Genomic DNA, 14,741 nt, shown 5'->3' on the forward strand with positions numbered 1-14,741 from the left:
ATGAATTGGCTAGGAGCCCGTGGGAGGCAGAGCTCTGCCTTGGGTCTCTGGGACACCTGCTACAGTCTGAGGCCTTCCTACCTGCTGCTCAGAGTCAGGGGGGCTGGGAGTGGGGCATGATGCTGACCTCCACGGGCTCCCAACCAGGTCCTCTTATCACACAGGCTTGCAATTCTGAGGCAAGCAGCCCCTAATCCCTCTCCACCCAGCAGCAGCTGTTGCAAGCATCTGTTGCCTATGTAGTAAGTACCCTGTGCTACCGAGTCCATTTTGCTCCCCTCCATTACACGGGCAGCAGGTTCTAGCCACCTTAACGGCAAAAAGGTGCTCTGCACATTGTATCACAGACTCGGTGGAGGTGCACTGTGAGCAATGGACTCCAGTACACGCAGCTCCAGACCCACGCACTACAACCTGACAGGTAGGTGTATCTGTCACCACACCCACTACCTGTGTCAGAACCCCTGAGGGAGGGACCTGGGAAGAGCATCTTAAACAGGCCCCCTAAATGCCTCAGCCAGCCATGTAGGGACTTATGTCCCCATCTACCTCGATGTCCTAAGAGGCTACACAGGAGGCACGAGGTGGGAAGGGTGTCATCCTTCCAGAATACACACTGTGGACCTGGAGCCTCAAGACCCCTTCAGAAGGGGCAAACTGGGTGAGGCTCAATGGGATCTCTTCTCCTATAGACACCTCAGTGTGTACACAATCCACTTCATCCATGCCACGCACCTCAGAATGTGCTGTACCTCACAGGCTGGCAGCATACATTGTAATCCGGGCGCTCAAAAGCGTCGGCAGGACTGACAGCCTGTTATACAGCGGCCCATGTGATACTCCACCAGAGTGTCTTACCACTCTGCCACCCTTCCTCTCCCTCCACCAACAGAGACCTTCACGTGCCGCATTAATTAAATAATCTTTTTATTTCTCATGCACTAGGAAAAATGGGTCATATGAAACACTGTTCTTCATAGCAAAGACCTTGTCTAGAACATAACACAGGAGGCGAGCTGGGAACTGGGTCTGGTCAAAGACCTGGAAACCCCAAAGAAGGTGCCATCTCCAGGGCTAGTGACAGTCCCAGCACCTTCCAACTCCAGCAGCCTCCAACTGTAGACGGTTCAGGGCAGCTGCCCCTCACATGGGGGTACAAGGGAGTTGGTAACAAAGGAACACGTGGACTGGGGAGGAACCGGAGGCTGATGAGTGGTGGTCCAGCCCCTCAGGCCAAGCCTCCAGGGCCATGAGCGAGCCCAAGTCCTGCTCTGCCCAGCACAGACCAGCTGGGGCTTCAGAGGCTGAGCAGCCAGTGCCACAGCAGAGATATAATGATCTCCTGCCCCATGGCCACACACACAGGAGAGAAACTCAACCTGAACTCTAACCAAAGCCTGGGCTTCCAGGGCTCAAGGGGCCAGCCCCACACAACCATCCCAAGCCCCTGTGGACACTGAAGACACCGTAGGACAGCCAGACTTCTGACGATTCTGGGACGGGTCACTAGCAGGGCCAACTTTTAAAATCTCAGCCATCAGGTATCACCTGAGCTGAGACAATAACGAAGCAGATTCTTGGACTTGGCTTTCATTGAGGTGGCCCAGAGGCAAGACATGGTCAAAGACATGCAGGACAGAGACATAGCACGGAGACATGCAGAGACCACACCAGGTGGGAGGGGTCTGATCACAGACACAATCAAGTCGCTGAGATGGGGCACGCACTGCTCAGGCCAGGTTCCCTACGGCCCAGGGCTCATGACAATGCCCACTTCCTCTGGGATGGTCTCCAGCATCTCACTTTGGACGGCCTGTGTGATCAGCGCCAGCTCCTGGCACAGGGTCTCGTAGCGGTAGCCTACTCGGATGTCCGGCACATTGGTGCGGCGGATGTCGTTACCCTCAGGGCCCTCCTTGGTATAGTTGGGTCCCAGCCAGTGGCTCTTCACCTGCAGGGGTGTAGGTATCAGGGAGAGACGCAGTAGATCATGATCACAGGACCCAAAGTGCAAAGGGAGAAAGGTGATGCCCAGCCCCAGGCAAGTTCAGTGTCGTACCTTGTGAGAGAAGCCGCTCATGAGCACACTGTTTCGGGCCAGCTCACACATATCACAGGAGCTGAGCTTCCACACCTGGGTGGCGATGCTGTACTCCTCCATCAGGGGCTCCTGCACAGGCCAGGTTCCTTGAGGGAGGCATCAGGCCCTGTAGTCCCTCTCTCCCTCCCTCAAGGACTTAGCTAACAGTTGCTAAGTTCCACCAGCAAGGGGGCAGCACCAACCCAGAGACACCCAGTATCCCCCAGACACCCGGCCTTGGCTGCCCTCCCGCTGGCCTGGGTCTGACCTTGGTGAAGTGGAACTGCAAGGGGTCATCCGTGGACAGCGAGACCATGAGGCCACGGGACAAGTACTCAGGTAGAGGGTTCCGGTGGTAGCTGAGGAACAGGCTGTTGTTGCTGAGTGGGGACATGGCAATGCCAATCTGAGCCAGGTAATACAGGTACTGCAGGACAGGGGCCTGGGCAGGTAGGAGGAATGGAGGACTTGTCAGGTGGTCTCAATGCTGGGAGGGCGGGATGGCCTGCATGCTGGTCCTGGGGCTTAGGGGAAGGGGGTGTGAGGGTGCAGGCTAGGTCCCACATAAGAATGATGAGTCCTGGGCTGGGCTCCCCAACTAGAGGATGGGTGGGAAGAGCTAATTATATTGGGAAGGAGGAATCTGATCTCATGGCTGGGGGAGGAGGAGGATCAGGAAGGCAAACAGCTGCATGTGGAGGCTGGGGTGTAGACCCTGACCTTTCGCAGAAGCAGCCCGTGGGAGATGTTCTCGGCCAGCATGAAGGCTGATACCAGGTGGTGGATGGGCCCAGCCTCCCCACAGTGGGGCCTCAGCACAAACGTGTGGAAACCTCTCTGCCTGAGGGGGATGAAGACAGAGTCAGCTCCAGAGCTTGGGCTCGCCTAAGCGCGCCTGCCCCCCAGATCCCACATCACTCCTATGTGTGTACTCCAGCTAGTGACAGGCAGTGGGGAGCTAGGAGAGAAGACAGGGCAGACCCTTGACAGGGAAGGATGGAAAAACTAAGTCTAAGGGCAGAAAAAGAGTCTGTTGGTCTGGGTGCAGGAGCAATGTGTGTGTCGGGGCACTTGTGACCTCAGCTCAGGGTACTCAAAGCGCAGCGAGCAAGGGTTCGACACTCCTGGTGTAAGCACCTGCGCAGATGGTTCAGCATGGCCATGTTAGCGAAGGTGTAATACAGGTAGTAGGCATAGGGAGGGTTATCCTCCTCCACCCAAGCTTCTGGGAGGGGACTTTCCAGGTTGAAGACATGGTTCTCTGGCTTAGACTCATCATCCACACTGTCAAAACCATCCACCTGGCAAAGAACTGGTGGTCAGGCCCATAGCCACGGCTGGGCCCGAGCCCAGGCATCCTGCCCCTCCCGGCCCATGCCACTCCTCACATGCTCCAGGAAGAGGTGCAGCTCTGGGTGGCTGGCAGGGTGCACAGTAGCTTCAAACAGTGGCAGGAAGATGTTCTCCAGCATCTCTTGGAAGTTGGCCAGCTGGCCCTTGGTGCGGTATACATCACTGCAGGGAGACAGGGGACAAACATATGCAGGTCAGGGCCAACAGCAGGCCAGTAGGAGTCAAAGCTGTCAGGAGAAGCACCAGGGTGCATCTGAACCACAGTGGGAGAGTGGGACATCCAGACAAACCAGGCTGGACCAACTGTGGGTTGGCCTGGGAGACCTGTCCTGGCACTCAGAGTGTTCAGCACTGAAGGCTCGGCCGCTCAGTTGAGCAGGAGGTAGGCCCTGGCCCCTTGTACACCTATGGAGCTTCCACTCCACTCTAAGGGACACTCACAAGAGGCGGGGCACCTGCACCAGCCAGCGGACATTGGGCGAGTGCACTCTGTGGTTCACTGCCCAGCGGGCCAGCTTGTCCCACTCGTCTCTCGAACGCCCGTAGATGGACAGCCGGAGCTCTGCATTCTGGTATTTGCTCTCCTCCAGGTCTGACATCACCTCCTAGACACCAGAAGCAACGACACCTAGGTTCCTCCCTGCCCCGTGTACCCACCACATGTCTCATCAGGCCTCTCACTTCCCTCCTCCTGTCCCTTGAGCCCTCCTACACGTGGGCTCTAGCTCAGCAGGGGAGAATGGTCTCCATACCTTGATGATGTGAGCAAAGTACTTCCCAGAAATCTTGTTGTCAGTTTTTATGAAGATCTCTCGGAGGACAGACTCCCCAATAGGGTTGTATTTGGCATTGAATTTGTCAAATCGATGAAAGGTATTCCTGTCCTGGAGGAGATGGGAAGGCCTAGGTCACCCCTGATCCCTGGCCCCAGTACTGACCAACACCCCAGCCCATCCCACGGGACAGACCGCGTGCACATCCAGCGTGTCCACACTTAAGTCGTAGGCAGTGAGGTTCATGCTCTCGAAGACTTCTCGCAGCGTCTGCTCTCGGCCCTGCTCCACATGCACGATCTCCTCCAGATGCCGCTTCATCGCCCGCTTGATGAAGCGCAGCAGATGCTTCTGGTTCATGCAGGACGAGGCATGGATGTGTGTGTCCACCTGCGGTAGAGAAGGACTGCTGTGTCCAACCAAGGGTAGGCCTTGGGACTGGGGAGATGGCTCCGCCATCTGTGTTTGTTTGCTATACAAATATGAGGACTGCAGCTGGGATCCACTGAACCCACATAAAAGCCAAGCACATGCAGCAGCCTGCCTATCATCTTAATATGAGGAAGGCAGAGGAGGTACAGAAGAGAAGCTGGTGAGCCAGACTAACCAACAGCAAAGTCTGGGTTGAAACTGGGTTAAGGAAGAAACTCTGCCTCAATACAGAAGGTGGAAGATACCCAATGTCAACTTTGGTTTCCTACTACACATGTATACATGCATACACAAGCACACACACGCACACACACACACACACACACACACACACGACCACATACTTGCAAACATGCATACACACACACATACACACACGCACACATATCATTCACACACGCACACACATCATATACACACACACACATACTTGCAAACATGCATACACATACATATCATAGGCGCACATGCACACACATACACATATCATATGTATACACACACACGACCACATACTTGCAAACATGCATACACACACACATACACACATGCACACATATCATATACACACACATACTTGCAAACATGCATACACATACATATCATAAGCGCACATGCACACACATACACATATCATATATATATATACACACACACAAATGGAAAGTTTGGGAGAGTCAGCTCAGTAGGTAAAGGCACCTGCCACCAAACCTGAGAAAGTCAAGAGCCTCAGGACCCACATGGTAGGAGAAGAGAAGTGACTCCTGGTAAGCTCCTCTGTTTCCAGTTGCCCACATCCACAAATTAATTAAAATGTAATAAAAACTTATTCTGTATTTTTAAATTTTAAATTTCTATTACATTAAATCGCATTAATTACAAAAAATTACATTAAAATGAAATAAAATTTTCACTTTTAAAGGAAGGGCCCATGGCCCAAGCCGTAGGTATAAAAGGGCTTTCATATTGAATGCTAGCGGCAGTGGGAGGGACAACAGGAAGGCACAGAGCCACGAGCTGAGGCCCACCTTACGGATATTGTAGAAGTCCCGGTGTGGCACTTTCTTCTGAGCAGCCAGCTCCTTCATCTCATTGAGCAAAACGTGCATCTGGAACTTGGAGCTCAGGTACTGAAGCCGGCGGTAGCAGAATGACTTTCTGGACAGGAAGAGAGAGGCTCGGGTGAATGCTCCTGGGTTAGTTGAAGACCGGAACACACAGAATAAGGGCAGCCAAGAGGGCAGCCAACTAGGAGTAGGTGACCAGGGAGTGGCAGGAGACAAGGTGACAGTTGTCTGGGGCAGGGCAGGGCAGGGCTGGGGCTAGAGAATCTGGGCTGTGAGACGAGCTGAAGGGACAGGCAGAAACTTACATGGGACCATTGATAATCAGGGCCATCAGCACATTGACATCAGCTACAAATTCCTGTAGGTCAGGGTATGGAAGCTCCACCTCTGGACAGCTAACACACAGGAAGCTTGGGTGAGGAGAGCAAGCCAAGCAAGCCCCCTGGCCCCTCCCAAGCCAATGCATTACTCCATATGGTGTACCCCAACACACGACACCACACTTACTGCTCATCAGGGTCCCTGCGGGTGTAGACATGTACCACACCACGTACCATGCGCAGACCCAAGCCCAGGTCCCCAGGCATGGTGCTTGGCTCACAGTGCTCATATGGGTGCTGTTCCAGCGCAGGGGGGTGCACTGGGGCATCTGCAAAGAAGAGGAGGAATCAAGACTAGGAGCTTCACGGCCAGCAGTTGCCCAGTCTACAGGCTCCATAAAGGACAAGGTACATCAGAAGCCCCAAGAGTAGCTCTGGTCCCCACCCTCCACCCTCCTGGATGTCAAGAAGCTAGGAAGAGCCTGGGGTGAGAGGTCGGGGAGATGAAGACAGGGCAGAAGTGCTTAGGCTCCAAGCCTAGACACCCAGGACAGTTGGGGTTGGAGAGGGATGGGAGCTCCCACCGGCAGACACAGGGGTATCAGGACTCTGTTCATAGGTTCGAGTCTCCAGGGGTTTTTCCGCCAGCTGCTGCAGGTAACGGCGGGTGGTGGGACAGAAGCTCTGCAGCGATAGGGCCATGTACTTCTCCCGGATGAACAGTGCTCGAACCACACTTTTGGCTGCATCTAAGAGGTCTGTGAATGGCACCTGAAGACAAGGACAAACAGCCACTTCCTTTGGTCTCTGTGCCATGTCACTTCCTTGCCCAGCCCTCACACTGCCTACCCCCCAGCCCCAAAGGCCTCAAATCCAGGAACCTCCAGCCTTCTCTGGTCCCACCCAATCAGTGAACCCGAAACCTCTGCTACTCCAGGCACCAGAAAAGGAAATACCCTCTCCAGCTCCCACCAGTCCCCCAGGCCAGAACCCTCTAGATCACATGGGTGCAAACTTAAGGCTTCACTCCACACTCACCCCACACTTCTCCTCCCCAGAAATGATGACCCGCTGAAATTCCCGTTCCAGTACCACATCACGTTCCCAAAGACCCCTGTCCCCCTGTCCCTCTCCTTGCTCCTTGTACAGCCTATAGGAAAGAGAGATTAAAAATGGGTCAGAGACAGCCATGGTACAGACCCATCCCCATACCATCTGCGCATGCCCCTCTGCCCTCCTTACTGTAAGTCCGAATCACTGTCTGTCTTCAGGAAATCTTGCTTGGCCCGAAGCAGAATATCTGGCTCCAGCCTAAAGGTGGGAGGAGTAAGGTCTGGTAGAGCAAAAGCAGTGGCTGCAGCATTCAGGCCCCAGCACAGTGCCAGCTTCTGTCTACATAGTATCCTATGTGGTCCATGGGCCTGCCTGTACACCCTGGGCTATTCTCACCCCACTTCAGAGATGAGAAAACAGCTCCAGAAGTAAGTTATCCAGTAGACTCAGAGCCTACAGGAAGATGGATCCAGCAGTAGTCTGGTTCCCAAGAATGTGCTCTATGCTGCCTTCCAGGCAGACCTCAAAGAGACAACAGGAGAGGGGACAGGGAAGGGACAGTAATAGACTCACTTGACATCCTGGCTGATCTGGCGCTCCAGCCGCTGCCTCCGCTCCTCTAGCTGCTCGATGGGGCTTTCCTCCGGGAACTCATAAGGGGCGCTACGGAGCTCACTCTCAGCCAGTGAGCGGCTGAACAACTCCTGGTACCAGGGCGGGAGAGGAGGAAGGTCAGGTGGCCCGTCAAGACCTCTGCCCCGTCCTCCCCGGCAGAGCCTGGGCAAAGGGTGAAGGCAGGAACCAGGGTTCCCAGAAAAGTCTGAGCATCAGGGCCAGTCAAGCACTGTCCCTGCCAAGAGGATGTCCCAAGATGAGAGGTGGCTGAGGTAGAGGGTATAGCAACAGAGGCAGAGTTTGAGGTGAGGAGGTAAAAGGGTGCTACCTCAGCGATCTCCTTGCATTTGCCATCCATAGACGTGCGAAGGTCGAGCGGGAAATGCTTAAGGCAGGGGGCGGTGCCTGGCAGGGATCGGGCAGACTGCAGTGGAGAGGCCCCCAGACCACTTCGAGCTTCTGCAGAGACAGTAGTCCCAAGGTCAAGGGGAGCAGGGACAGGGCCTGGATGCTTCTCTGAAAACCAAGAGCCCCTCCCCACCCTGGTGCCAGACCCTATTAAAACCCAGGGCATAGACATTGGACAATAATTCCACTGAGACAGAAGAGCCAGTCATATGGGGCACCCCAGAGTTTTCATCCACATCTACACAGAGGCCCTTCACCACCCCAGGCTCAGGGATGAGGTCCTGGGCCTGCCTGTGGACCAAATGGATCCAGCCAACTCTGCAACTTGAGGTGGGAGCAGCCCACTCCTTTCTATCAGGAGAATTTATCTGCCTATGACTATTTCCAAAAAGGGATGTACACACACACATGTATACACACACGCATGCACACACACGCGCATGCATGCACGCATCACACATGCATGCACACAAGCACTCATTCAGGACGCTCGCTTAGTGGCCATACTAAGGATCATTAAGGATCATCAATTTCTAGGGTACGAACCCAGGGTCAGATTTACCCCCGAGAAGCAACTCTCAAGAAGAGGGCCTGGTTGGCAAGGAACCTGGTGTCCCACTGGAGGCCTGTTCTCTCCAGGATCCTGGAGCTGCCAAGATGAGGACTGATCCTACACTACCTGTCCCACAACTGGCCAGTCCTCCAAAGGGAGCTGCTGTAGTCTGTGCCACTTGGAGGCCTTAGGATCTAGGCTGGAGGCCTCATGGAGGGCCCTGGGAAAGGGAGAGTTGGAAGCCAGGGATTTTTTTCTATTCCCCAAAGGGCAGACCTCTCCATGGGCCCTACCACAAGGCTAACATTGAAGGTCAGAAGCTGCTAGCCTCCTGGGCTGCCTACACTGCTAGCCCACCAGGAAGGAACCTCCCAGAGTCCTTCAACAGTCTCAACCTCCTCTTGCTGGAGCTTTCCACAGACCATTTGGTTCTTCCTGCCAGCTGTAGAAGACCCATCTCTCCAGAACCCTCTCCCCCACCTCCACTGGCTTAGAAAAGGACTCGGGCATTATGCCCTAAGGTCTTTGTACCCACTTCCTAGACTCCAGGTACAGTCCCAACACTGGACAAGAGGGGTCCTCACCCTAGGTCAGAACCCAGCTACCTACTTGCCTTGGTCCCTACTGGAGAGTTCAAGAGTGTACTGCTCAGCAGCCCTGCGCCCCTTGCCTGCCTGTTTGCCTTGTGAAGCTGCAGCCAGTCCCCCAGGACGGCTCAGGGGCTGGCATGGGCTGTACCAAGTGCAGCTATAAGCGGGGGAGACCCTGAGGTGGCCACATGTAGGGGGCTGGGAGAGCTCAGGGAGTTCAGAAATCCAGAGAAGGAGCAGGAGTTGAGAGATGAGAATTGTAGCAGCACGTTAACCTCTTCCATGCCAGCGAGGCCACCCAGATCCAGGGTCTTGATAGGGACAAACAAGACAAGCTGATGTGGCCAAGGCAGCCTGGCAGGGGAGGGGCCAAGTCTCCTTAAAACCACAGCCCTAGGGGACAGAAAGTGGACACAGCCTGGCTGGCCAAAGAGTAGGAGGAGAGACACAGAGGGAAACCAGCAACCCTCCCCTGAGCCCTGCAGGCTCAGGACAGCTTCCTCTGCCCACCACTGTCTTTTGGGCCCTGACTATGGACTCCGCAAGAGAGACAAGGTCTTTGCTACACAGGAGCTGCCTGGTATGGACCACTGGTCTAATGTGGGTAGGAGATAGTTACGGAGGCTTCCTAGCAGTTCCAAGGCAAATGTCAGGGTGAGAACAGCCTGTTCAGAAAGAGCACCTTGGAATATGGGAACAGCATTTGGAAGACACTTAGGACTCTGCCTTTGTTTACTTGCTTCTCTGAACCTCTGGACCCAGGCTATCAGTGGGTGACAAGTAGCCTTGTCCTACCTGGCCACAGCCCCAGGACTCACAGGGGAATGTCCTACAAGTGTTCTATAAAGCTTAGGTGAGGGCCCTCAGCCCACAGGACAGCCTGGGGGTGCCTGGGACCCTCAAAGCACCTCCCACTGGGGGCTCTTCAGTGAAGAGGATGAGAAGGTCTCTGAGCCCAGGGCAGGGTTAGGGCTGGTAAGAAGGGAAGCGCACTGAGGAGAAAGGAACTCTGCAGGGATGAGGTGATGCTACTTCTCCCTTGCAGGAGAGCAGAATAGGAGGAAAAAGCAAAGATCAACACCTACCCACGGAACCCAGGGTTCAGATCCTAGGCCAGGTGGTGACAGCACACACCTTTAATCCCAGCACTCAGTAGGCAAGGGCAGGCAGATCTTTGTGAGTTTCAGGCCAGCCTGGTCTACAGAGTGAGTTCCAGCACAGCCAGGGCTACACAAAGAAACCCAGTCTCAAAGACCAAACAAACAAAAAGGAATCCAGAGGCTTCTTAAACACAGTTCCAGACCCTTTGGGGGCTTTGTTTACTCTCTTTTGCTTTACCAAGACCACGCCTGAGGCCTTGTGTAAGCTAGAGAGGTCCTCTACTACTGGGCTATATCCTCGTCCTTTTCTACTTTTACTTCTAGGCAGGAGTCTAAGTGTCTTAAGTGTCTGAGCCATGATCCTCCTGCCTCAGCTTCCCAAAGAGCCAAGCCACCAACTATTTCCAAAACCCCTGAAGGCAGACCACAGAGCCGCAGAAATGAGGATAAGGCACTCATTTTAAACCCTTTCCTATGAGGTAGCCCTGGACCTACAGAGAAGTGTTAGGTGAGTAGGAAGGGTCCCAGCAGCCAGAATCATTCTCCTAGTCTGCCACATGACTGTAAAAAATTACTTGGGACTCACCAGAGGTGAGACACAGTGAGAGCCTCCACTCTCCCGGGGCCACGACCATCTCCCTGAACCCGTGCCAAAACTCGGCATTTACAACACCATATATACACACATACAGGCGAAAGCCAAAGGGGGCCACTCCGTCAGCTCCAGGATTCTGGTGCTTAGTCCATCACCTTGACTCCAGGCCTCCTCATTCATTATCAAGGCTGCTTCCCTAGGCTTTGACCCCAAGGACAATATGCTCTCATGGTCTAAGCACCTAAGGGTCTCTGGTTCAGCAACAGAGTAACCAGCACAAAGCTAGCCCCAGGGCATTCACCTAGAAAACAGATCCAAGCACAGAGAACATATCTCAGTACCGTACAAAGCCTAGACAGGTATATTCCGCAGTGTAAGAATAGCTAGAGGCCAGTCAGGGTGTAAATACGGGCAGCTATAAGGGGTTAATAATATCCAATCAATCACCAAAAGGTCTTTCTTTAGCCATTACACTTGAGAACTGCTGACAGTCACACACCCCTGGAAGCACGATCTCTAGTAGCTAAGTCCTCAGCTGGATGGACTACACGACCAGCTGTAAATGGTGCAGAGATGTCCACCTAGCCCCATTAGTAAACCAAAGGGAAGGGTGCAGCGTGCACAGCCCGCCAGCCATCCCAAGGACTCCCCACACCCCTGAAGAGACTCACAACACAGACCAGGAACAAGCAAACAGCACAGATACTGGCAATGGAGCCCCAGCTCTGGTGTATGTGCTAGCAATACACGACCCCATATGTCAGACCCCCGCCACCCCCACTCACCAGTGAGGGAGTGCTAGATCTAGGGTCTGGGAAAGAATAAGGAAAGGCAAGTAGAGTCCGAGCCTGCCTGGTATAGGCACAGGCACCAATCAGAGTAGCCAGTCCGCAGTCAGTCCCACACCCCCACACACACTCCATTCACATACACTTCACACGCAGCATCTGCACAAGCGGACACGTGTGCATATACACCGCTTCTGCACCCACATTCACACCTACTCCTTGTTACGGGAGGGCAGCATCCCTGACATGGAAACCTAGGCACCCCCTCCCATTTCCCTCCCTGCGCCACCAAGCCAGCCAGTCAGCCCTGGAACCGAGGTCGAGAGGCATCATTGCAGAGAGGGTGCTGCAGAAGGGGGGCCTTCTCAGAGGCATTCAATGGCCTGGACAAGAGGAGGGGGAGCCCATGCCTGAAGCCAAGAACTCTCACCTGGAGCGGCAGCGGAAGCTTGCAGGCTGGCCCGCTTCTTAAAGGGATATTTGGCCTTGGACTTGCCTGGGCCAGGATAGGATGCCATGGCTGGGGCCAAGGCGACAGCGGAGGAACCTCACCAGCTGGGGCCAAGCTCTCCCACATCCAACCCCTTCCTCCGCCCCGCCCCCAGCGGGAGTGACTGATGCAGGAAGCAGCGCCCCGCAGGCGGAAGAGGCCCTGGCCACGATTTCTGATGTTGTCTAGGCAACCTCGGGGAGTGGGGCCTCCATCCTGCCCCTTATCCCTCCCTTCCCACTCCAGTCTCTGGAGTGCCGTGTCTGATGGTGGCTAGGACTGGGGTGGGGGTGCAGAGAAAAAGAGATGCAGCAGCGCCAGTTCTCAGCTCTTTACCACCCTCACCCCACCTCTGGAACCCTCATACTTTGCCAAAGCTTCAAGGCAAAGAAGCCAAAGTCCAGGCGGGGCTGGTCCAGGCAGCCAGCGAGAAAAATAATAGGCAAGAATACCGCCTGAGCTTCTCCAAGCTCAAAATCCATTTCCTCCAGGGACGGAGCAAGCGTACTCATGAAAACCCAGAGCCCCCCTCTTTTCTTCTCCATCTGACCCCTGCTCTAGGGACAGCCCAGCTCCGGGAGGAGGCAAAACTGAGAATTCGAGCCCAGGAGGGAGGGGCCTGTCTTGGGAAAATTCCACTGACCGGCAGAAGCTGCCTCCTAGGAAGATAGGAAGAGTAGGAGGCAGGGTCTTGTCTGAGGTCGGTGGGAAAGACCCCAGCCTACTCAGACTTGTCCCTCTGCCTGCACACTCAAGGTCTACTTCCCTGGATCCTTCTAGAGGCTCTTCATATCCCCTAGGTTTTACAGGCATTGTCAAGACCACCCACTTACCACCCGACCAAGGCACCTCTGTCCTGGAGACCCTTTATCACCAACACACGCGCCACACACTTACCAGAGGCCATACTGCCCGAGTCCCGAGGGGCACCACGAAGGCTGCCTACGAGAGTCTGCACAGCGAGGAAGCCCGGCTGAGGAGGGGAGAGGGCCCCCACCGGGGCGAAGTCGCACACTGGCCCCTGCACCCGCACTGAGAAGCTGGAAGGAAGGCAGGTTTTCAAAATGGCCAGCTGGTCGGGGGCGGGCTCCCACCGATTTCAGCGGCCAGAATGACCTCAGGAGACCCCGGAGTCGCGACCCCAAGCCCGCACTCAAGAGGAAACAGACCACGTGCTCCCCAGAAAACCGGACCCGGAATTCGCCCAGGGCTTTTTCACCACTTTCTGGGTATCAATTAGGGATCCGACTCCCGTGGCCGGGCTACCGGGGAGTCACGCAACAGGTGCGACCCCCCGCCGTAATCTTCCGGGCTGCGCGCCAATCTCGCCTACCCCAGGCCCCGCCAAGTCCGCGGCCACGCCCCGTTCGGCCACGCCTCCGGCCTCCTGGCCACGCCCCCACCGTGTTCCCTGTTCCCTTTCGCCACGTGGGCAGCCTCCCAGCCAGGGTTGGCCTTGCCTTGGCCCTTTGGTCTTGGGTGATTTCTGTGTGTCAGCTTCCTCATCAGTAAAATAGGATGAGGTAATGACAACACCTCATCCAAAGAAGTTACTGAGGACTGAATGTAAATATCCTTTGCACAATGCCTGGCACAAAGTCAGGTAGCTATTATTAGGGTCCCAGAATCCGTTTTAAGCAGAAGCCCTGCCCCTGAATTCTCCACCTTCCCACCTGAAGTTTGTTTCCTTCTATCAGACATTGACAGGCAGGGTGTGCCCTTCAAAGCTGGTTCACCATCCCACATTAATTTCTATGTTGAGGTTAGACTAGCCAGAATGCCTAAGTTCAAATTCAGACATCTCCACCTACTTCCTGACTGATGGTAAACCTCTCTCTGGGTTTTACAGGTTAACTTTGACTCCTACACCTGCTCTGATGAAGATAAATGAGATAATTATAAGTGCCTAGAATTGTGTCTGTCCCGTAATTAAGATTGCTTTGGCCTGGGTTCCCTATTGCCAACACATTGATTCTCCTTGTGGGTTAAGTGAATTTGGGCTGTTTGAATAGGGCCACAGACACCCTCTCAAACAAGCATTCCTGTCTCCAAGGAGCAGTCCTTCCTAAAGGAGACCTGTAAAGGAATGTGTCTCCTCGCTGAAAGTGATTACCTTATGAGCAGCAATTGGTCCCTTCCCTATTCTCTCCCTTAGGGGAGCCTTTTACCCCCTCACCCAACTGCTCTAAAGTTGTCTGTGCGGCTGCTGTCAGGTCACCCCACCATCTCCCTCCCCTCTTCTCCCCACTCTCTGTCTGCATCCGATGTGGTCTCCAGGGAGTCTCCTATCCACTATACTAGAATAAACTTTAAAACTATTGCCTTGGGCTGGGGTTGTGGGCTCAGTGGCAGTATCTGGCTGCCTTACATGTGAAGGCAACCCCCAGAATTTCAAAAAAGAAATGAAAAAAAGATGAAAACTCTAATTTAAAAAAACCTACAAGTGGCCTCCATAAACTCAGGAGAACAACTGGGGAGGGGGGGTCCAGCTCACAGAGAATCAGTAAGACTAAAAATTAGAACA

General features: G+C 54.4%; 1 protein-coding gene across 5 annotated transcripts; it reads right to left on the reverse strand.

Moving 5' to 3' along the window:
- Positions 1-903: 903 nt before the first annotated feature.
- Positions 904-13,592, reverse strand: Ampd2 (adenosine monophosphate deaminase 2). Of its 5 annotated transcripts, none has more exons than XM_087627744.1 (19): positions 13,551-13,592; positions 13,115-13,257; positions 8,022-8,152; positions 7,652-7,782; positions 7,268-7,336; positions 7,064-7,175; positions 6,610-6,796; positions 6,213-6,354; positions 6,011-6,100; positions 5,667-5,796; positions 4,402-4,596; positions 4,186-4,317; positions 3,875-4,038; positions 3,469-3,595; positions 3,218-3,381; positions 2,801-2,921; positions 2,349-2,522; positions 2,060-2,170; positions 911-1,951 (listed from the first exon to the last, which is right to left on the reverse strand). In XM_087627744.1, the coding sequence occupies exons 2-19, from the start codon at positions 13,122-13,124 to the stop codon at positions 1,745-1,747; spliced, it is 2,397 nt and encodes a 798-aa protein (XP_087483870.1). In that variant the 5' UTR covers positions 13,125-13,257; positions 13,551-13,592; the 3' UTR covers positions 911-1,744.
- Positions 13,593-14,741: the final 1,149 nt, after the last annotated feature.

Source organism: Rattus norvegicus, chromosome 2 (genome assembly GCF_021556685.1).
Source record: "Rattus norvegicus strain SHRSP/BbbUtx chromosome 2, alternate assembly SHRSP_T2T, whole genome shotgun sequence".
Taxonomy (NCBI): Eukaryota; Metazoa; Chordata; class Mammalia; order Rodentia; family Muridae; genus Rattus; species Rattus norvegicus.